The following is a 24,292-nucleotide window of genomic DNA, read 5'->3' as shown; positions in this document are numbered from 1 at the left end:
GGTGCCCGAGGGCACGTACCACCAGACTTAAGGACAGCTTCTACTCCACTGTGATAAGACTATTGAACAGTTCCCTTATACAATGAATGGACTATGACCTCACGATCTACCTTGTTGTGACCTTGCACCTTATTGCACTGCACTTTCTCTGTAGCTGTGACACTTTACTCTGTACTGTTGCTGTTTTTACCTGTACTACATCAATGCACTTTGTACTAACTCAATGTAACTTCACTGTGTAATGAATTGACCTGTACGATTGGTTTGTAAGACAAGCTTTTCATTGTACCTTGGTACAAGTGACAATAATATACCAATACTATACAGCAAGTGAGCCAGTGTAATTTTTAGAAATAAAAATTCTCCCCAAGATACCCACTGGAGGAATTGTAAGATTAGTACAGCTTGACAGCATATGTTTTATTTTTGATTTCCCAATAAAGAAAAGGAAATGGGAGCCGAGTTGTCCAGGACTATGGTCAAGTTTTAATTGTCATCGTGTCTTCAGAGTATTAGTTTTGAGATCAAGTAGGGACTTCCATTGAGATTAATTCATTCTTCACACAAGTACCCAAGACTGTAGTACCTGAAATATGATTGTGCTGTTACTTTTACCTTCCTAATCACCCACTCCTTTGGCAGATTTCTAAGTTAGAAGGTCAGTGGTATATCTTGCCTTCATTTATCAGCAGAATATTACCTCGTGCACAGCCTTCTAGGTGAGTTGTCATCTCTTGATGTTGAGACAGGAAATGTCAATACATTGTTCCAAAAATTTGTTTTATCTCTTCGTGGCAACAGGTTATTCATTTGTCTCGTACTATTTTGCTTTAGATGCTTCAGTCTCTGATCCACAAGATAAATTAATTAAAGGTCATTAAATGTTGTAGGTGGTGAGGATATACAGATATTTGGGTAGTAGACTAAGAGTTTAAACTTTGCTGTAGCATACACTAATATGAGCTTTAAGATTTTAGTTAGAAACGGCTCTTTCTGCAAAATTTGCCCGAGGTGTCATTGGTGCTGTTCTATTTGGTTTAATGGAACTGCTAGTCTTTGGGTAGTGGGAATGAAGTTCATTGCATGTGCATTGGCTGCATGCTAGTTTTAAAAATGTATTTTTGGAGAAGCTGTTTCACTATTTTAAAATCTTTCAGTCTGTATTTGCTAGCTTTTCTTGTAAAATATTTAATTTTTGTCTTTTCTTTCTAGTTCTCCCTCCAGTGTTGGTTCCAAGGCACAGTGAATTTAACCCACAGCATAGCCTACTTGCACAGTTTCGTAATTTGGGACATAATGACCCTCCTATGCCACAAAATGCTGCCTTTCCAGTTTCCTTTCAGCAACCAAACACCCACCCATTCCCCAACTCTCCCAACAGAAGCTATCCAAGCTCCCCTGGAAGTAGTACATATCCTCATTCTCCGGCAAGTTCTGGGCCCAGCAGCCCATTTCAGATGCCAGGTAAGAGCAGTAATGTTCAACTATAAATACAATATTACCTTTCCTATTTGTGTTAACAATCAACTAGATCTTATCCAAACCAGTACATTTTGATTTAGGAATATTTCCCCAGAAATAGACTACAATAAAAAAAAATGTAGTCTTGAAGCACTTGTACTTTGTAGAAGGTGGAGGGGAAAGATGATGATGATGATTCACTCTGTGCACACAAATAAATTATGACATTTTTAGAACAGTGAATGAATGCTCAGAATTCACTGTCGTAAATTGGTCTATACTCAGTAAGTGGGATTTAGTATTTCATTGTTACACCAGACCTGCCAGGTACAATTAATTGCATACTTTAGTAATGAAATTAAACTGATTTAATCAAGATTGCAGTCATAATAGTTCTATTGTTGAAATTGATTTTGGGAAGTTATTCATGTTGGTGAAGAACGAAACAGAGGTGGTAAAATACTATGGTTGAACATCCAATTCTAAGTCAAAATTGTAGAAATGTTTAGGATAACAATTGTACCAGTGATCATTTGGTATAGCTGCAAACTGATGAATGTAGAATTTTGAATTACTACCAAGTTACTAATCTCTAGTTTCACTGAAGAAACTAATGCCATGCCAACAGTCAAAGAACTCTTAAGACAGTACATTGAACACTAGGAAGCAACATAATGTTTAAGATGTTACACTTGTATGAATTTAATGCGCAGCTTGTTATTTAATTTTGCATTTGCAGTTATTTTCTGTCCTGGATTTACTTAAGATTTATTTCTAAGTACTTGGAATGGAGCAGTTAAAAATTAAATGTACCCTTGAATACATAGGGTTGCTATAAAAAGTATTTATAGATTAAACCACAGTCCTGACAAGTTAAAGCTAAATTTTCTTTATTATTTTTATAATCTTTATCCAGTTATTAATCATGTTAAATGGATGTATGCAAGATCCTTGCCTCCATTTTACATTGTATAAAACCCATTCAACTTATCACATTTCCTCATTTCTAGCATGAGTTATTATTCCATTGTTTTATTTCCCCCACTATCTAACCAGGCAGTTAATTATTTTTGTTTGGAGAAATTCCTGATAGCGGTCACAGATATCCTTTTTACAGTTTGATCACTTCCTCAATTTCATTCCACTATCTTGAATTAGAGTGTTAAAAATTACTTTATTCCATATGGTGTTTTGTGTCCTTGGGTCCCCTATAAGTTGCCAAGATGAAAATTCCGGTTTCTGTCCTTTTTTTTAAATCGGCGCTCTGTTAGAATTTGAAACTAAATTTATAGCCATTGAAATACAAAATCCTGGCAAAGTCATTTATATCAGTGATTAAATACGTACATCTCCTCCAACTTCAAGGGCCTCTTTCAAACCTTCCCTATATTCCCAAGCCTTGCATTGTAAATGCCCTGTTGATCTCTAACAAGATCTGTGTGTTTTTTAAATGTAACTTTTTATTTGTTCTTTTCTGTTAATTATCCTTTATGATCATTTTTCATTGTTTACTTTGAAGTGGAAAGGTTCCCTTGTCCATAGTTTTAAGTCAACACAGTCTTTGTTGTAACTCAAAAAAACGGCAGATGCTGGAAAACTGAAATAACAGAAGTGCTGGACGTAGCAGGTCAGGCAGTATCTCCCAAAGGGGAAACCGAGTTAGTGTTACAGGTTTTAGACTCCTCTGGAACCCAGTCTCTATTCTTCCAGAGAAAAAAGTGCAATCTATTTAATTGTTCCTAATTATATCATTTTTATTCTGATACCTTGGCCTGTATTCATTTCAGTAGGCATGATGATTTAGTGATTTATAGCGATTTTTGTAATTCTCGTCTATGCTCATGTCTTGAATTTGGAAATTTTTCAACTTGGCAACTTCAATCACTTTCAAAATACAGTTGTTAAAGTTTACCCTCCTGCTTACTATTTCAATTATGGAAATATGTAATTTAAAACATTTAGGTATCTGGCTAGCAGTGAAATTCTTTGTACATTAGGTGCACTGAAATCTAACTACATTAGATGCACTGAAGTCACACATCTGAGCTCTATAACACTTGATTTAATGGTCCTTTCTCCAGCTAATATATCTCTTAACAAATGTTCACTGCTTCCTCCTTCCTTCTCCAGGTTAATAAGGAGTGCCATGATGTTAAGTACCTGCATTGTGTAAGGAATTAACATCTTCATGTGCTAATCTTGAATTTTCTTTTTAGTTTTGTGCATCTATGTCACATACTGTTTACACTGATACAGTTATATTTATTTGAAACTTGGTTCTTACTATTTTGCCTGTTTACAGCTGATACACCTCCTCCTGCATATATGCCTCCAGATGATCAGATGACACAAGATGGTTCACAACCCATGGATACATCAAATGTTCTTGTACCTACAGTACCACCAAATATAACCAATAGAGCAGGTAAAATATGGGAATTGTAATGAAATGAAAAAATATAGAGTTCTTGTTTCTTGTGTGTATTAAAGTTGTAAACTGGAAAGTTTGAGCCACATTGGGGCTATTTGTGATTGTATTTGCAGGTATGTTTCGGCTGTACATTATATGTTAATTTGTGAGTCTGTATCTTTCACTCTCTATCTTAATTTCACTCTGACATTATGGATAAAGACCTAGTTCAGTGTAGGACTGAGGCAGAAGATTAGAATCTTTCATTTCCAGACTCTGCTACTATTTATCTCCAATTAGTATAACATGAGAGCACTCCATTTAAGCTAGGCTGGGGGACCATACCAGCTGTTGATTCAGCAGTAAGTGTGCAGGAACAATCAGCGAATTCCTGTGGAGTTTTATGTTAATGAATATTTGAATGAAGTTCAAAAATAATGTTATGGCTAATTGTAAATTTCCACCCGTATTGAGCTGGAAAATTCATTGATTTGGTTACTGCATCTCAGTTAAGTTTGCATAGTTTTCCTTGGGATGAGGCTACCCTGGCAAGACCATAGAGTTGTACAGTACGGAAGCAGGACCTTCCGCCCAACTGGTCCATGCTGACCAAGATTTCGATCTAAGCTAGTCCTGTTTGGCCCATATCCCTCCTAAACCTTCCATATCCAAGTATCTTTTAAGTGTTGTTAATGTACCTGCCTCAACCACTTCCTGTAACAGCTCATTCCATATACTGACCACTCTGGATGAAAAAGTTGCCTCTCAGGTTCCTATTAAATCTCTCCCCTCTCACCTAAAACCTATGCCCTCCAGTTCCTGATGCCCCAACTCTGGGGGGGGGGGGGGGGAAGACTGGGCACATTCACCCTATCTGTGCCCCTCATAATTTTATACACCTCTATAAGATCATCTCTCATTCTCCAGCACTCCAGTGAAAAAAGTCCCAACTTGCTCAACCTGTCTCAATAACTCAGTCCCTCAAGTCCTATTAACATCCTTGTAAATCTTTTCTGCACTCTTTCCAGCTTAATGGTATCTTTCCTATAGCAGGGTGACCAAAACTGAACATAATATTCTAAATGCGGTCTCACCACTTTTGTTGTTCTAAGTAGATGGAATGCCTTCCCCCTTGAATTGTATTTTTTGTTGTGACAGTAATGCTATAAGGGGTTATGTGTGGAATTTCCCAACTGATCCAATGAAGCTGAGCAATATATGGCTATGTCAGTATAATATGCAAGTTGGAGATGATTTAGTTGCCATAATTTTACCAAGGTTTTTGGGTGGTAGAGGACACTGGAGGGGTACCATAAGTTTGGCCCTTTGCAGTTGGTCAGTAGATCATGCTTATTGTGGACACTGGGATAAATTCTGAGAATGAGTACAACTAAGTGGAGTGTGCTTGGATGACATGCCTTATCAATGGGTACAGCTAAAGTACCATTCACTAGTGATGAACATTCCATTTGACTGATACCTTGTAGATAGTAGAGAGGCTTTCAAAGTCCCGAGAGTGTCCTAATGGCTTTAAAATAACTGGTCTAGTTAAAACTTGTAGTCATTGGTGAATTTCAAGATGTTGTTGGGATGGTGGGGATGACAGTGGTTCTGTTGATGCTCAGGTTGAGATGGCTGGGTATAGTATTAATGTTAACTTCTTTAATTTGTGGGATGTAGGCAGTGCAAGTGAGGGCATTCTTCATTAAACTGACTGGCCATTGGCATTACAGTTAAGAATCAACCATATTCATGTATAAATTAGTCCTAACTGGCGTGGCATGGCTGATCTTTGTTTCCTAAAGGACATAAGGGGACTTAATGAGTTATTACAACAGTCTGGTCATTCCATATTCATATTCCCTAAAAGCAACTCTTCAGTGTCAGTTTTATTTAATTAACTGACTAAAATCTCCAACTTTAATGGGGTATGAACTTGTGATTCCAAGTCTTCAGTTAACCACTGTCATTGTACATGCTTGTGAGCCAAAACCTGGATATTGTTGAAATGTTACCATAATCTGACATGGAAGATTTGCAAGTGAAATCCTCAGTTATCACTGTCACTCCTGACTGACAGCAGGATAGTCATTGAAGGTAATTGGACTGTGAATTCTTCTGAGAATGTCCTTCAGGGTACGGAGACTGTGGTAATTGTCCATTACACGTGCACTCTTTGTTTGGATGTTGCTATAATATTATCTTAATTGACTGCTCTTTGGCTCCTTGTGTTCCTGTCAGGAGGTATTGACGAACAAATATTGCTTGATTGGATTATTGTTCACCTAATGATTGATTCATAGGAGGTTCATAGAGCAGCACTTGTCTGGATTATGTCTTGCTGCATTAGCCTTGTGCTTTTTATGGGCAGGACGAACTTGGGAGATCTTCCATGTTCAGTTAAATACCATTGTTGCAATGGTGCTACAGCAAGGGGTGGCTAGCTCTTGGATATTTGTGGAGATGCTACCATTCTTAATTGCACAACTTTCTGACAGCAGTGCAGCTTGAAACGTTCATGGTCTTGGGAGAGCTAGATTCCTACAACCAACAATACCATTCTTAATTGGATGTGTATTGTTGGTTGTAGGAATCTAGCTCTCCCAAGACCATGATCGCTTCAAGCTGCACTGCTGTCAGAAAGTTGTGCATTGTTTATGGAGGATAGAATTCTATGCCTTTGAGTAAGGGATTCCTGTGCTTGAGAGGTTTAATGTACTTTGTTTCTGATCACTTTGCACTAAAATGGACTTTGTTTTTGTTTTGTTCCAATTGTGTTTTTATTTCTTGTAAAAATTGTGTATAATTTATGTTTAATTTGTTTTTCTTGTGAATGCTGCTTATATGACGCTATGTGCCTGTGATGCTGCTGCAAGTAAGTTTTCAATTGCACTTGTGCATATGACAATAAACTCTGACTTTGTTAGTGTGATTATCATTTTCTTTCACTTTTGTGATTCTTAAAAGTAGGCCATCTGTCTGATTGTAATTTAAAGAACTTGGCTGACATTTCAAATATCTGGTTAATCGTTTGGGAGTTGAATTTCTGAAACCAAAGTATTAAGTGGCATTCAGTATTTAATTGCAGTTTGCGGCAGTGCTTCAGTGTTGAAAACACAGATAGTTTGTCCATTATTGATTTTGGGGATTGAGCTACTCTTAAGCATGGAATCTGGATGTTAAAGTTCTTCTGCTTCCTTGGCAATTTTTGCTTTTTGAACATAACCCCTAGATAGCAAGATTTTACTGTATTTAGATACATCAGAAAGCACTTCCCAAACTACTGCCTCTACAACCAAGAAGGACAAGGGAAGCAGGCCAATGGAACAGCGTCACTTGAAGGTTCCTCTTGCAAATTATCCTGATCTGGAAATAGTACTACTGTTCATTCATCCACTCCTTACCTAATAGTATAGTGGGATCACCATCACCAGATAGACTGCAGTGGTTCAGGAAGGTGGCTCACCATCTCAAGGGCAATTAGGGATGGATAATAAATGTTGACCTCGCTAGGGATGGTTGTAACCCCCCAATGACTAAATTTAAAAAGAAAAATCAGAATAAAGTGACTTTTATCAGAATTGGACAAGCCCATATAGTACACCTGAAAACATTATCCATGATATTGGTCTACTTTGACCCAACACGTGCTTTTCATTTTGGTCACTACTGTGGTATTTAATTTTGATTTCTCCACATTTTGAAACTGATGATGGATTTGGAATGGTTGTGCAATACATATTAGAAAGTGGTGTAAGTTCTGAAATGACTCATTGTAGTGATTCAGTGAAGTGCATCTCCTTAGTGAAATCCTGACCATTTGTACCTTTTAATTGTAGGTAGAATGCTGATGATCTTTGAGTGACAGATGAAATCACAATTACAGGAAAACCTAGTCCACTCCTGTAACTTAAATTATTAGTAGATTTTTTTTGCAATTAAAGTGGAATGAATAATACCAGATTTGGATGTTGGGAATGCTATTCATCTTGGACAGTTGTAAAATTATTTTTTAAAAACCATCTTTAATGAACTGCATCCAGTCAGTGCTGTAAGTAATTTCTGGGATTAGCATATTATCAAATTAGAAAGCAGAGCAACTACTCTGAGACCTGAAGTAAATCATTATTCATTTTATTAAAGTTTAATTGGCAGTGGTCTGCTAATCCCTTATTTGTCTTGATTTCAGATCACAGATTTTTATGCAGGAAAACAAGTTTCAAGTTTCGCATTTCTTTCTAAAAACGTGTAGTTCTTTCCTGAATATAGTGTTATGTGATTAACTACATCATGGTTTGACCCACTCTGTGCCTTTCTTTGAAAATGACTGCAAGTTGGTGTGATAGACCACCGTATATACACTGCTCTATCCAGACATTTAGCAGTGTGACCTCTGGATTAATCTTTTTTTGTAAGCAAAAGCCATTGTATTGAGGAAATTATACAAAGGCACCTGCTCACTGGTGCAGTGAATTTCTGACTTTTATCCTGTTTGGAGGGGGTGCTGAGCAGTGGAAAAGTGCCTTCCTCAGGAGGACCGGTCTCCTCTGATATTCCTCGACAGCCCCTTGTGACCAAACAGTAGTTTGTCCACCATTGCGTAGTTTTTCTTTGAAACATAGGGACCAAAATCTTGTTTTAAATTAGCTGGCTCTTTTAGTTTAACACATTAAGTATTAAATGAGTAAGCTGTGTAGGTTGGTTTTGCTCTTGTGTGTTAGCTGAATTGGATTGAGGTGAAGTTGGCCAGCACACATGCTCCTGATTTCCAGCTAGTGACCCTGCTTCAGATGATATGTCAATCTGCATTAGTTGTCATGTGCCCTTTGATCCCACAGCATAGTCGCACAAAAGGTCTATGTTCAGGTTACATATGTACTTCAAGGTCTCAGGATATCTCTGAGACATGTGAAACAGTGCCCAAAGTGTAGTTAATTCCTTCAGTAGAAGAACTGGAACACAATATTTCAGATTATTTTCCCTCTTAGAGGAGAAAATAGCGAAGTGACTCATTGGCTGGTTTACATAGCTCCAATTGTAATCAGCTGTATTTGGTGTAATTGTGCAAATATTAAGACATTGTTTTCTATGTAACTCATTTGTTGGTGATGGGAACAGCTGTTTAACTAAAAGAATATTAATGCCGACTTTCCTTCTTGCAGATGTTCAACCAGTTGCTTATGAGGAACCAAAACACTGGTGCTCCATTGTCTATTATGAGCTAAATAATCGTGTGGGAGAAGCTTTCCAGGCCTCCTCTACCAGCGTCCTAGTTGATGGTTTTACTGATCCCTCGAATAACAAGAATAGATTTTGCCTCGGCCTTCTTTCTAATGTGAATCGTAACTCAACTATTGAGAACACCAGGAGACACATTGGCAAAGGTAATCTCCCCCTCTCCATTTTATGGCGAAGGTTGACAAAGTGACTCAAGAATTTGATACATCAGTCAGTTTTGCATCCCTCCTTTGGACTGAATGCCACATTGTAAAGATAAAGTTGGTATTGTTGAAGATGCTACATTTTATTTTAAAGAGCAATGTTTTAAAGGCATTTTGCTGGTAAAGATCATTGCCAAAACCTATGTCAATTATTCTTAATGAGTAAAAATTCAGGAGCAGGTTAAGGTTCAAAATGTTTAAAGGTGTGTTCTGATCCCGGATACAGGAGAGTCTAATATAACACTCTTTATGGTTATCCAAAGCCCATTATTGGATGTACTTCATAATCTTCACTTTTGCAAATCCAAAGTAAATGCACCCATTTGGTTTCACAATTCAGGTCGGTACAACCACTGGACCTTTTTCAAAAAAAAAATCATGGTTGCCATCAAGATTTGGGGGTATAAGCTTTGTTTATTTCATTCTCTGTTCTGGCTTTCAGCTTCAAATTTTATTTTAAGCAATGTGAAAATCTGAACATTCCAGGATTCCTCCCTGGAAAGCCCCAGCAGACCATACATTAACCTTCCAAAAGCTTTGAATAAAATTATACCTTAAATGAAGTGAGACACTAGTTTCATTCAGTGAGCATTTCTTGGCTTTTTTAAAAAAAAGGATTTCTGTATCACTTTTGAGGCCTCTGCTCATCAAAAGTTCTTTCACTGTATAAATGTCAAACGTTTAAAATAATTAATTGCAATGTTAAACAAGACCAGATTGTGCTTAATCCAACCCATCACTGCACTTGTAATTGAGTACCAGAGACTCTGCCCCAGCTCCTGACAACTCGGGTCAAAGGATTCTTTCTTAAATGTCTCCATGGAATGGATTAATCAATTTTAAAAATTAACCATGCAGTTGAAATCAATAAAAATTAAAGACTTAGCTAGATTTATCTTTTTCAATTAAGTGGCTCGATTCACGTGAAGCTGAAGTGCAAGAAATGAGATGTATCTGGCTCAGTACATTCTGGACTCATTGCATGGTAGCAAAGTCAAGCTCAGAGGAGGAGGTCAGATGTGCTATATTTCTGTGCTGCAGTAAGCAGAGGTGCAAGTTGAAGATGTATTGACAGCACAGGATGATAGATGGCAGTTCTATAAAAAGCATAACACGTCCCTATATATTTTTTTGAATGCTCTAATGGAAAACACTTTACCTGTATAAAGTCCCTAGTATATTTTAAAATTCTCATGTTTAATTTCTCTGGGCTTTCTACCACGTATAGCCTTCCCTAATGCTGCATTCCTTGGATCTGTGTTCCTCAATTTCAGGGCCCTTGTATGTTTATTCCCTTTGCTTGCCATTGGTGACCTTGTGGTCCTTTATCACATTGGTTATACATTTATAAAGGTTGTTTTGATGAGATACTGCCAGGGAAGGGAAATAAGAAGCCCAAGTAAATCAATCTGAGTCTGGTAAAGGTTTGACTGCTCTCGATAGCCACCATTTCCAGGTGTTCCTAATGGACTAAGATGAGGCAATTTCAGTTTTAGGGTGATATAACGGAAGCAAGTCAAATTCAGATTGGGCGAAGATCCAAACTGCAACTTAGTGAAACTGATTTCCATCAGTCCCAGTGCTGGGCAATTGCCTTAAACATGGTGAAATCCTGAGCTAATGGCTGGAGAGCTGGCGACAGATCACACTGAGCTCTGCCTTTTCAATCAAAAGAACAAAGTCTAGGTGTCTGTGCCACAGCAAGGATGGGATTTGGCAGCATCTCGTACACTTGCCCAGCTCAGTCTCTTACCAGCTCCCTTCCATTCTCATTCCTCTCTCTTCCACTTTCTTGACCATCAGTCCTGCCTGCCCCTTATCAGCCCTCAGTCTTCCCTTCCATGGCTTGCAGTAACAGCATGCAGGAATGGTGGAAGAGTTGAAAGTGGCAGTCTGAATATGGCCTTTGAGAGGTGTTGTGGTTCACTTTTATCTTCATTTCTCATTAATGTTTAAAATATTGTCACTTTAATTTGTAATTGCATTAATTATATGCATTAACAGCAATTAACTGATGTTCCTACCTGAGAAGCAGCCATAGTTCTAATCCATGCAGTTTATACAGAATGTTCACACGAGCACAACTGTGTTAATGACGAGATTCATACTGTTGTCTGGGGTGATAAATGTTGGCCAGGGAACTGAAACTGCCATGATATATTTTTATATACACTTCCATTAAATGGGTAAATGCTGGTTATTTTCTGGCATTTTACCAACATCTGTTAAGATGAGAGGAATAATCGGAATCATTGACCAGAATAGGGCATATGGGCCAGAATAAAGCTCTATGGTAGAGGCTTTAATGTGCCTTTTGGAAATGCCTAAATTTGAATTGGAATAGGTAATCACCATGTAAAGAAGTAATTTGCATTTATTAGTACAGAACTTTAAGGCAACTTGTTTTTAGTTTGTTTAGTCAATTTCTTAGCCCAATTCTAAACACTGCCTTGTGGCCAGATTAAGCACTTCGGACAAAGACCTTAAAGCAAACATTGTTCCCTTTTACCCATATAAAGCTAGCAGGGCTAAAACACTTTAAACTGAGAGGAATAAAGGGTGATAATCTACTCCTTTCCAAATGTTACCGTAGACTGTTTACTTCCCCCATCTCACTTGGAACATATGGCTTCTGATATTGCAGCATTGCCTTAAGATTGTTCTGATTGTCTCTAAGTATTGAACAGGATAATGTATTTTTATTATTACTACAGCACTTGAGTGTCATGTGCCATATTTTGCCCATAGATTTTTTAATATAATTGGGAAGATGTATTTCTGCAGATTGCCATAATTTAGAGGAGCTTGAATGTACAGTAAACTTTATTGAAGACATTTCAAAGCATTTGCAATCAGTGAAATTACTTTTTTTATCAGACACAATTGGCAATATATTATGGAAAGCAAACTTGTGTCTATTGGCTTGCAGGTGTTCATCTCTATTATGTTGGTGGAGAAGTGTACGCTGAATGCTTAAGCGACAGTAGTATTTTTGTACAAAGTCGAAACTGCAATTATCATCATGGCTTCCATCCAACAACTGTCTGCAAGATCCCCAGTGGATGCAGTTTGAAGATCTTCAACAATCAGGAGTTTGCCCAGCTTTTGGCCCAGTCAGTAAACCATGGCTTTGAAGCGGTTTATGAACTAACCAAGATGTGCACCATACGAATGAGTTTTGTAAAGGTAATAAAATTGTCCAATATAGAAGGAACATACATTGCTAGTTTTATCAGTAAAGGAAACTAGCTAAGTGTACAGCAGAGAAAGATGAAATAAATAGAATGGGAGGAGGCTTGTGTTCACACTGGCATATTTGCAGTGTGGTGGTTAGTTTGTGATGTTGAAGTGAAGTCTCATCTAATCAAATTTTGTCATGCTCCAGACTGAATATACTTTGAAATTCTATGATTGGGTTTACAAAGTTATGACATTCAGCCATTTCAGCATTAGTAAGACACTTGGTCCCTTAAACCTGTTCCACCATTCACTAGATGCTGAAATTCCATCCACCTGGCTTGGTTCCACACCTCTGTATCCTAGCCTATCAAAATGATGTGATCATTATTTAAAATAAATTATGTTCCACTGCTTTTATGGCAGCATTCCATATTTTTCCTATTTCTGATTTGTAAGAATCTTACCTATCTTCTCTCTTGAATAACCTGGCTCTGGTTTTAAGTTTAGATCCCTTTGTTCTATACTCCTAGCAAGAAGAAAAAAATCTTTGCATTCTATCAATAGCTTCAATCAAATTACCCTTAGCAATACATATTGTAGTAAATTGAATGCAGTTGTAACCTAATGAATCTGCAGTCTATCTGTAGTAACCTTCTAATGAATCTGTAGTGCACTCCTTTCAAGGACACGTATCCCTTCTGAGTTTGCATCATCTCAGAGCTTTGTATAACTGTAGCAAACCTTGTAAAAGCTAGCAGTTAATTAGTTTTCTAAAAAAGATTGTGCCATTTTTCCATTTTAGTGACCTTTCTACAGGGATCCTCAAACCTCTGGATTCATACTATTTCTAGCTTTTCATTATTTAAATAACAGATCTATCTTTTCAGTCCAAAATATTAACGGTAATCTGCTAAATTTTTCCTTGCTCATTTATATGTCAATATCTCTTTGTAATGCTAAATTCTTATCTATACTGTGTCATTTAGCAAACCTGGACACACACAAAGGGCTTTGTTATGATATCTAATACATTAATAATTAAAATAAGTAATAGTAATAATCTAATATATATCTTTATTGGATACTACTAGTCCATTCCTTCTGATTCATGTATATATCAGCTTTCTGTCTGTTTCTGCTGCCTAACCAATCCTCTATCTCAAAAATTTGCCTTTAAACTTTAATTTAAACCAGCAGTGAATGCAATTCATTTCCGTCTTTTGAATGTCTTCTGTAAATCCATATAAAACAAAATGTATAGATATCATTCAGTCATCTACCACAGCCAGATCAGAAAATTAACTTGGATTCATTTAGATTTATTAGAGATAATTTGCTCTTTACGAACCTGTATTGGCACTCCTGTTGACTCTGGTTTCTCAGCCATCAAGCACTCTATCATAGAGTTATACAGCATGGAAACAGGCCCTTTGGCCTCATTGGTCCATTCCAACCAAGATGCCCATCCAAGCTAGTCCCATTTGCCATAATCTTGTAAATCTTTCCTATCCTTTTAACAGACATTTGGACATGTACCTGTCCAACTGTCTGTTAAAAGTTGTTATTGTACCTGCCTCAACTACTTCCTCTGGCAGCTCATTCCGTATATGTACCACCCCATGTGTATATAAATAAAAAGAAGTTCCCCCTCAAGTTTCTACTAAATCTTTCCCCTCTCAACTTAAACCTATGCCATCTAGTTCTTGATTCCCCAACCCTGGGAAAAAGACTGAGTGCATTCACCCTATCTATGCCCCTCATGATTTTATACTCCTCTGTGAGATCACCTCTCTGTCTTCTATGCTCTAAGGAATAAAGTCCTAGTATCCAACCTCTCCCTGTAACTCAGTCCCTCAAGTCCTGGCAACATCCTTGTAAATCTTTTCTGCACTCTTTCCAGTTTAATAAAATCTTTCCTATAGCAGGGTGACCAAAACTGAATACAATATTCCAAGCGTGGCCTCACCAGCGTCTTGTACAACCACACCACAACCTCCCAACCTTTATACTCAATGCCCTGACATGCCAAAAGCCTTCTTCACCAAGATGAAAAACACGATGATGCACGAAAGGTCCTGACCCGAAATGTTGACTGCCTGCTTTTCTCCACGGATGCTGCCTGGCCTGCTGAGTTCCTCCAGCATCATCGTGTTTTTCATCTAGGTTCCAGCATCTGTGGTCATTTGTTTCTCTAGCCACCTTCACCACCCTGTCTACCTGTGACTCCACTTTCAGGGAACCATGTACCTAAACTACAAGGCCCCTCTGTCCTACAATACTCAGTCATTGATTCTGTGAATTTCCCCACAACTGATATAGTAACGGCTCTATAGTTAAACAAATCCTCTCTTCCTTCCCCCTCCCCCATTTTAAATAATGGAGTTATAGTTACAATTTTCCATTCAGGGGAAAATCCTTGAATTGAGAGCATTTTGGAAGACAGTAGACAAAAGATATGCAATTTTCTTCATAACCCCGATGGAGACCAACTTTTGGGGTTTTAGTTTTTGATAACTTTAATTTTCAGTATTTTGCTTTTCCTGTACTGTCCTTGACTTGAAATAATGTGTTTGCCGTTCCTTTTTTTTTGATTTGTAATGTTAATTTTGTCCCTTTTAAAGATACTGCTTTTTTAATAAAAAAAGAAAGCATTGACTCTTAAGGCCCTCTGAAGTGGGCTAAAAGGCCACTGAGTTTTTAAAAACTGTTCACAAGATTCATCATTTCTACACAACCTTCTCAACAATTCCAAATCCAGCCTTATCTTGTGGCTTATCTAGCCTTATTCAAAATGGCTTATCTTCTTTAATCATGAGTTTCCATTAGCAAGAATGACTTCAAACTAATTTACTGAAACTTCAAATTTCAATGTGGAATCCTTACCATTTACAAAAAAAAATCACATAGGCAAACTCTGATAACAATTACTTACTTGCATTGACAGTTTCAAAGTTGCTGGTTATTACATCTTAAATGCTCCATGATTTACTTTTGTTCACATGCTGATTTTTTTTACATTGTTTCTTAGGGTTGAAGATGTTATTAACCCTCAGCCCATCGTAATTATGACACCCATAATTTAAAACTAATGATGACCCAAAATTCGATACTGAAAATATTAGTTTTGTACCCATAATAATGTGTAATCTTGCTAAGACTGCAGAAGCCTGCATATACAAGATTGATCATTTGGTTATTCCTTACATTAAATCAGTTGTTAGAAATCTTTTTAGCACTTTGATAATTTATCATTCAACACATATTTCTCATATAAGGCAAGATTCATTCTTGTTTCTCGGAGATCTCTTCCTTCTCTTCCCACCTTCCTCCAACATCTTGGTTAAGTGTCCTTGGCCTTCTGTAAAGCACTTTTTTTTCCCCCAAAGCAACATTGGGGTAAACTGAAGTATTAGTATCTGATGCATTGTTTTACTTGCAGGAGAAACTGATGTTTTGTAACTAGTATTCACCTTTGCACTCCTGTATCATCATATTGGCTATCTGTGCCTAATGTGTTAGTCATTTCTTTCGTTTTTAGTATCAGAAGATGGAACATAGAACAATACAGTGCAAGAACTGGTCCTTTGGCCTACAATGTCTGCACTACACATGATACTGAATTAAACTAAATTCGTTCTGCCTTTATATGATCCATATCCCTCCTTTTCCTGCACATTCAAGGACGTTGCCAGGACTAGAAGGCCTGAGTTATAGGGAGAGGTTGGCCAGGCTAGGTTTTTATTTCTTGGAACAGAGGAGAATAAGGGACAACCTTACAGAAATGTTTAAAATTATGAGAGGCATAGATAAGGTGGATGGTAATAGTCTTTTCCCTAAGTCCAAAACTTAGGGGGCATGGTTTAGGGTGAGAGAGGGAAGATTTAAAAGGAACCTGAGGGGCAACTTCTTCTCTCAGAGGGTGGTAAGTATATGGAATGAGTTGCCAGAGGAAGTGGTTGAGGTGGGTACAATAGTATCATTTAAGAAGCACTTGGATAGGTCCATGGAGGGGTAGGGCTTGAAGGGATCTGGGCCAAACAGAGGACATTGGGACAGCCAGATGGACAACGTGGCTGGCACAGACTGGTTGGACTGAAGGGCCTGTATCCATGCTGTATTGCTCTGATTCTGTATTCATGTGTCTATTTAACAACTTCTTAACCGCCACTATTGTATCTGCTTCCACCACTCCCCCCGGCAGACTGTTCCAGGTACCCAACACTCTGTATTTTAAAAAAAAAATTCCCCTGCACATCTCTATCAAACTTTCCCCCTCTCACCTTAAATGCATGTCCTCTAGTACTTGATATTTCTACCCTGGGGGAAAAAGACTCTGACTGTCTATCCTGTCTTTGCCTGTTCTTGTAAACTTCTATCCAGTCACCCCTCAGCCTCCAACACTCCAGAAAAAACAACTCAAGTTTGTCCAACCTCTCCTTATGGCTCATATCCTCTAATCCAGGCAGCATCCTGGTAAACCTCTTCTGCACCTTTTCCAAAGCCTCCACATCCTTCCTGTAATGGGGAGACCAGAATTGCATACAGTCTTCCAAGTGCGGCCTAACCAAAGTTTTATATAGCTGCAACATGATTTCCTGACTCCTATACTCAATGCCCCAACCAGTGAAGGCAAGCGTGCCATGTGCCACCTTTACCATGCTATCTACTTGTGTGGTCACTTTCAGTGAGGTGTGGACTTGGACCCCCCCCCCAAGATCCCTCTAAGTCAGTGCTGTTAAAGGTCCTACCATTTACTGTATACTTTCCCCTTGCATTAGACTTCCCAAAGTGTAACACCTCACACTTACTCGGATTAAACTACTTTGTCACTTCTCTGCCCATATCTGTAACTGATCTATATTCTGCTGTGTCCTTTTAACAGCCCTTTATATGGTCCACAACTCCACCAATCTTTGTGTCATCTGCAAACTTACCCATCCATCTACATTTTCATCCAAATAATTTATATATATCACAAACAACAGAGGCCCCAGCACCAATCCCTGTGGAAAACCACTGGTCATGGACCTCCAGCCAGAATAACACCCTTCCACCACTACCTTCTGTCCTCTATGGGCAAGCCAATTCTAAATCCAAACTACCAAGTCACTGTGGATCCCATGCATCTTAACCTTCTGGATCAGCCTACCGTGAGGGAACTTGTCAAATGCCTTACCAAAATCCATGTAGACAACATCCACTGCCCTACCCTCATCAGTCACCTTTGTCACCTCCTCAAAAAAAAACTCAATCAAGTTGGTAAGACACAACCTGCTCTTCTCAAAGCCATGTTGACTGCGCTTAATCAGGCCAAATGCACTTAAATCCTCTCCAGTATCTTCCCTACCACTGATGTGAGGCTCACTGGCCTAAAATTTCCTGGACTATCCCTATTTCCCTTCTTGAACATAGGAACAACATTGGCTACTCTCTGGACCTCTGATTTTAAGAATTCTGAAATTTTCTTAGCAAACTTTTGAGTTAATAAGTCTTGTTCAGTCCAGTCATCTGTTTCTCTTGTGACAGTTTTTAATTGACTACATTCTGTATTGGCCAAATCACGATGGAGATGTTCAGAAGCATTCCAAAAGCTTAATGGCTTTGACAGTTGCAAAGTTTGTGACTTGGCGTTTTCAGCAGGATTAGGCCCTGTATCTGCTGGGACTTTATGCCTGCAAGGTCAGCCTTGTAGCTCTTAACCAGTTAAGTATAGCATAGTTAGTAGTACATACAGCAAGTGCAGTTTGTGAACCCTTCTCCGTAAAAAAAAAAAGTAATCTGGGGCAGAAATTTTCCATCATGAAATTTGATATGTGGTGCAGGAATTATGACATTAAGGAGAAATTAAAATGGTAGCTGATGAACTTTCTGGGTCTCTCTATTTTGTAAATTTTGACTAATTACTGTCATGGTGAATTAACTACTGTGTGGGGGGCGGGGAAGTCATGATACTCATTGTGAACGAAGATGTTCAAAGCATTCCAAAAGTTTCATGACTTTTGTCTTTGCTCATCGGTAGTTTTAAATTATGTGGGTCGTAATCTCAGAGATCAATATTAACAATACCTTTAACCTTAAGACACTTCAATAAAATATTAACATATTGAACAAAAGTAAACCATGGAGCATTTCAGATGTAATAATTCTTCAGCATTCTATGCTATAAAGAAAAGAAACCAAGCTTATCCAATTTTTTTTTCACATTGCTAGAATTTCCTAGTCCTGACAATAGCTACATAAACATCCTTTCTATCTTTTGCAATGTAGAACTGGATGCAGTTATTACATTGTGGTCCAACTAAAATGTGTACAGTTCTAGCATAGCTACATTGCTCTTATATTCTATATCTTGGTTAATAAAAGAAAGCATCCTGCATGCCTTTCTGAATCAACATTTTTTTGGAGCGTTCTCAAACCTGTGCTTGATAAATTTAGCTTGTTAAAATGACATCAAGATAAGTACGTACTCCAGGGTCTACATACTGAGTGGTTGTGTCTGGCCAAAAAGACATGCAGATCTTTATAGTAATGGTGCACGAGACACCTTTTCTAAAATTGGGTTAAGTTGGGTGAGCGGCAGTTAGTGCTGCTGCCATGCAGCTTTTGACTTCTAGGTTTGAACCTGACCTTGGGTACTATGTGGAATTTGCATGTTCTCCATGTGACCACATATCACCGAGTACTCTAGTGTCCTCATGCATGTCAGGGTGTGCTGGTTGGAAAGTTTATTGGCTACTGGAAATTGCCCCGAGTGTAGGTGGGTAGCAGGAAAATTGAGAGAGAAGGAAGTTGATGGAGATGTAAGGAGAAAAATGGGTTGTTGCAGGATTAGTGTAGGTGGGTGCTTCATAGTTAGGGCAGACATGGTGGGCCAACAGGCCTCTTTTTGTGATGTGTGACTCTGTATTAGCACAGATTGATAATGAATTTAACTACACACTTAACCTAATAATTTGTTGCTTTCTTGGAGAAAATATATTTCCTGTGTATTTGAATATTTTAAAAATTGTCAAATAATTCGTGTTTTTGTTGCATTTTTAGGGTTGGGGAGCTGAGTATCATCGACAGGATGTAACAAGTACCCCTTGCTGGATAGAGATTCATTTGCATGGCCCTCTGCAATGGCTGGATAAAGTTCTCACCCAGATGGGTTCCCCACATAATCCTATCTCCTCTGTGTCGTAACAGTGCTTGTTGTGCTGCTTCATAGTGCTCATAAATCCTTGAGTGTTGATTTTCTGGAGTTTGTAATCACTTGAAGGACTTATAAAATGGGTACATTCTGGACTGTAATGAATGGGAATCTGGAAGTTACTTGACCTTTTGTGACCAATTGTTGGAGAAAGATGATCAGTCTTTTTAGTATACTGCTGTTCTTGTGAAAGTGTTCAGTTTACACTGTAGTATTCCACTTCTGCCTAATCTGAAGAACTTATCTAGGTTATGATTTTAGAATGCTAAAATGATGAAAGGTGACCAAGCATAGATAATTCACTTGAATGTTAACTGATGTTTTTAAATACTAGTTTGTGGACAAAAAATAGATGCAAAGTCTTTTTTCCATTGTAGCACAATTGCTGCACAGTTGGTATGTTGAAGTTGAAGGTATATTGCATGGATGACTTGCAAATCCTCTATACATTAGGTCACTTTACATCTAAAGTACAAATGTGGAAGTGGACAAAATGAGCCTTGTGTGCAGCTCGGTCTTAACAAGTGCTGACATTAACTTTTTTTTTATAATTAAACCAGAGTAGTGTCAAGTAATAGCTTCATTCTCAGTGGATTTCCAAGATGTGTATGGATGCACAAGTATGATGAGAGTTAGAGTAGTTACATTTGTCCTCATTTCAATTGGGTTGGGACTTTCAATTTGACAATAGAAGGAAGTAGGTAAGTGGGCAATGTGACCCCTGTGCTGTTTGGTGAATTCAGTATTTTTAACCATTACCTATAATGTGTACTTAAGTCTATGAAGCTACTGTTCACTTACTAGTAGCTAAGCATTAGTTTTGAGGTTGTTAATTAAATATTTTTAAAAACACAATTTTGGTAAGCAAGATTTGTAGTGTATACATCGTTCTGGCTTTGTCACCTTTTATGTGCTAATTTCTCTTTAAAGAGAAGCATTGAGATATTTCTATCAATCCTCTGAGTAGCTGATTAGTGGATACCAACAGGTTAGATATTTATACAATGATAAAGATAGTCTTGTACATTTTCTTCCAGTTTTATTGGTTAAAGTTGGCTGGATGTTTGCAATACATTGTTAGTTTTCCAAGTAGTAAATCAGCTTGTTTTATAAATAATGCTCAATTCCTTTCAGTTCTTGTATATGCACTTTTACACAGACTTTTGCTGTTGTGCTGTGGAATTGGGAAGCAACATTTATTTTGAGGATTGCAAGTCCTTCATTAGAAACCATGTAAATTTTTTGTCATGATTTTTAAAGTACATGTTTCGTTTGACTTTTTGTAACAAATTTGAGAATTGCACCACAACAAATTCTATATGGTAACATCTCTCTAAAATTCTATCTTTGAAGACATTAAGGACAGTTTTATCCAACTAACCCAGATTTGCAATTATTTTGGTTTATTTGTTTAAATATTTAATCTAACTATCTTTAGATTACTATTTACTTTTTGTGTGCGTGCTGGGTGGGATTGAGGGGGTGATGCAGGGGAAATTTTGGGTTTTCCTAGGCAAGGTTATAGATTGTCACCCTATTCCCAGACCTGTGCAAAATAATCTAACGAGACATAGGAGAGACGAGAGGCCATAGTCCGTGATTTCTTTTTTAAAACAAAAGCATATTTGAGGAATGATTTTGTACTGAATGTTCATTGGTGCATGCAAATATGGTTCATAATAGGAACATACTAATTTGTTGAAATTTCATCATGATTACATGCTCAAAACATCTCCAATAAACCACATAACTTTGCAGTGCAAATGTTGTAATGGTTGAAATTGGCTATTGCCGTAATATTTAGTGATTTACTTCTGATAATATGTGCTGCAAAAGAATGAAAACATTCTAAAAGATAGATGAAAACTCTGCAATGATGATGTCTTGTAGCTTCCATGTGTAGGGTTCTTCACCCATGCCAGAAAAAAACAACCATTTTCCAACATTTTGGACAAGATAATGACACAAATTCTGCAGATTGTTAGGAGGAATTCTCTAGTTTTGTTTGGAGATCCACATCTACATTCCCCGTGTGGTTTCAGGTGATGCAGTTATCTCTGCATGTGTTTTGATGTCCATCAACTGCAGGATTTTGTCATTGCTGGATATACTTAGAGTGTCATTCAGCAGACTATATAACTGTCTTCATTTTTTTGGGAACGAGTAGAGTTGGGGCACAGGGTCTTGTGGTTGCCGGAACATTGTTATAGTACAGTGGTCTCCTCAATGTTATTGGGTATCGAGACAGGTTGCTGTGTAGTTTGTGATCAAGTTTGCTTTCCTGAGTCTTACACCCCTGTGTAGATTAGTGTTTTGGGGCTTCCTTGTAACCAAATCAGTACAAAGAGTGTTCTTCTCTAAACATAATGCTTTCAAAAAGTCTAGTCTAGGCAGCGATGCCCATGTGGTGCTCTCATGAGATTGTTCTGTGAGCTCAGATTTTCATACCATTATGGGAAGCCAGCCAAAGTTCATGAGATATGAGCCTTTTACCCTAACTTTTATAGGGGCGACTCTGGTTGAACCAGGTGGGACTTCATTAAATAAGTAGACCTCGTGTCCCTTTTGCCTTGTGATCATCAAGCATAGGCTGTTTGTTTGGATACTGTTGGCTACTGGCTTCTGCTGAGGCCTGTTGGTACCATTAGGAAACATGCAGTCTTTTGGTGAAGGGTTAATGAATGTCAGTGAAAATGAAAGTGTAGAAACTAATGGTACCAGTAGATTGTCCACACAAAATAGCTTAATGTCCTGCCCATGGTGCTTAACAGTAAGATGTGTGCTCTACAATGCTGCAATCTTCATCCAGCTGAGAGCCAAGACTCAGTGGCTGAGTTTGTCATGTCTGCCCTGCAGTGCTCAATGAGTGGCTGTTGGCTGGAGCATGGTTGTGCTATCATCCATATATTAGGATTCTTCCATCGTTTGAGCCCTTACCATTCACCCTCCTACTGACAAAATGTCATATATTAATTATTTTGCTCAGGTGTTGTAGCCTTTTGATTTAGAACAACAAAGAAACTGGTTGGAGACCAATTGAGAACTTAAGAGTTCCGTCATAGTCAGTGGTATATCAAGGTTCTAATGGTAAAAGGGCAAGTCTTGCATTATTTTTGGATTTATTCTATCTTCACTTCAGCTATTTTACATATAAATGGTAACTAGTTTAGCTGATCCAGTTCACCAAAATTCCCTCAAATGACATCCATGAAAGGATTCTACTTTTCGTACTATTATATTGCAGGATAACTGTTTCGATCATGTTCAACATTTTTGTAAGCATGTTGTATGATCGACTTTCTGCTTGTTGTTTCTCTTGTCTCCATCCCACAATGGGCCAGTATGTAAATTGAAGTCCCCAGAAATCAAAAGACTTGAGGAAGACAGCAAAGAAGTGTTTTACAGAAGTGACATGTACAAAATAAACATGCTTTTCACTCAAGAAAATTTGGGATATTCTTGAGTACTGTGTTGTGCTGTGATCAAATTGCATGAAATGTTTCAATAAAAAAAATTCCGTGAACTACTCGACCATTTCTTCAATGTAACATTTGGCTTCAAGAAGTAACTAATATTATAGTGACATTAATTTATCTCCCGTGCTGTTTAAAGACAACAATTAAAGTTTAAGCTTTCATTTGTGTGTTTATATTTGCCTTTTGTCTTCAACACATTCAGTTTCTCTCTTTTATATGGTTTTTCTATTCTAGAATTAGAAAGTCCTGAGCCCAAATTTTCCACATACACAGAAGTGAGGTATTTAATGCAGCTGGCAATATAATGCACCTCTTTGCCTCTAGATTTTTTACAAAATTAAATATTTCATTACAATGTGTATATATATGATTTTCCAACAATCAGGAATATATTGAATATTTACAATCGATACATTCCTAGTTAGATGTTTCTGTAAGGCACACCACAGACCATGGCATCTTGTATAAAAACGAAAATTGATGGAAACTCAGGTTGAACAGTGTTTGTGAAGAAAGAAACAGTTGGCATTTCAGAGTGATAAACTTTCAACATAACTGGGAGTTTTTTTACGTTGCGGAGAAGTGAGGGGGGTGGGAAGAACAAAAGGAATTTCTAAGGTGCGGTGGTGACCAAAGGGACTGAATGAGATGTGGTGGTGCCAGCTAAGAGGTGCAGAAAGTTTGTTAATCATAACCTGGAGGAGATGAGATGAATGGAAAAGGGAAGAGAGGAAAAAAATGCATAATAATGCTTCTAACGTTTTTCATTTTCTTTAATTGTGGTTTCCACTTCATCACAATTCACAAGGTTCTGATCCATGTCTGGGATATCTTCCTCCCTATTGCTCTCATTCCCTCCTCACCCAGGACAAGAATTAGGTTTCCCTTGTTCCCTCCTTCCATGCCACCAAATTCTGCATTCAGCAAATTATCCTGTTTCTACCACCTTCAATGTGATGTCACTACTAGTCACACACTCCCCTCTTTCAGCATTCTAAAAGGACTTCCCACTACACCTCCCTGGTTTATTCTTCCAAATCCACCAATACCTACTCCCCTTCTCACAGTACCTGCCCTTTTACCTTTGCCCACCACCTAGGGATCCATATACTGCTTCAAGCAGTAGTTAACT

The 24,292-nt window shown here is 37.9% G+C and overlaps 1 protein-coding gene across 2 annotated transcripts in view; it reads left to right on the top strand.

Moving 5' to 3' along the window:
• The window catches only part of smad1 (SMAD family member 1), a 79,173-nt gene extending 55,852 nt beyond the window's left edge, over positions 1 to 23,321 (top strand). For both annotated transcript variants that reach the window (XM_052041439.1, XM_052041447.1), the window contains 5 exons: positions 1,213 to 1,464; positions 3,764 to 3,886; positions 9,034 to 9,255; positions 12,242 to 12,498; positions 19,534 to 23,321. In XM_052041439.1, coding sequence (XP_051897399.1) covers positions 1,213 to 1,464; positions 3,764 to 3,886; positions 9,034 to 9,255; positions 12,242 to 12,498; positions 19,534 to 19,677 — 998 coding nt within the window. In that variant the 3' untranslated portion in view covers positions 19,678 to 23,321. The remainder of the gene's footprint in view (positions 1 to 1,212; positions 1,465 to 3,763; positions 3,887 to 9,033; positions 9,256 to 12,241; positions 12,499 to 19,533) is intronic.
• The last annotated feature ends 971 nt before the right edge of the window (positions 23,322 to 24,292 follow it).

Source organism: Pristis pectinata, chromosome 2, assembly GCF_009764475.1.
Source record: "Pristis pectinata isolate sPriPec2 chromosome 2, sPriPec2.1.pri, whole genome shotgun sequence".
In the NCBI taxonomy this organism is placed as follows: Eukaryota; Metazoa; Chordata; class Chondrichthyes; order Rhinopristiformes; family Pristidae; genus Pristis; species Pristis pectinata.
Note: the sequence above shows the minus strand (reverse complement) of the source record. Positions and strands in the feature narration are given on the sequence as shown.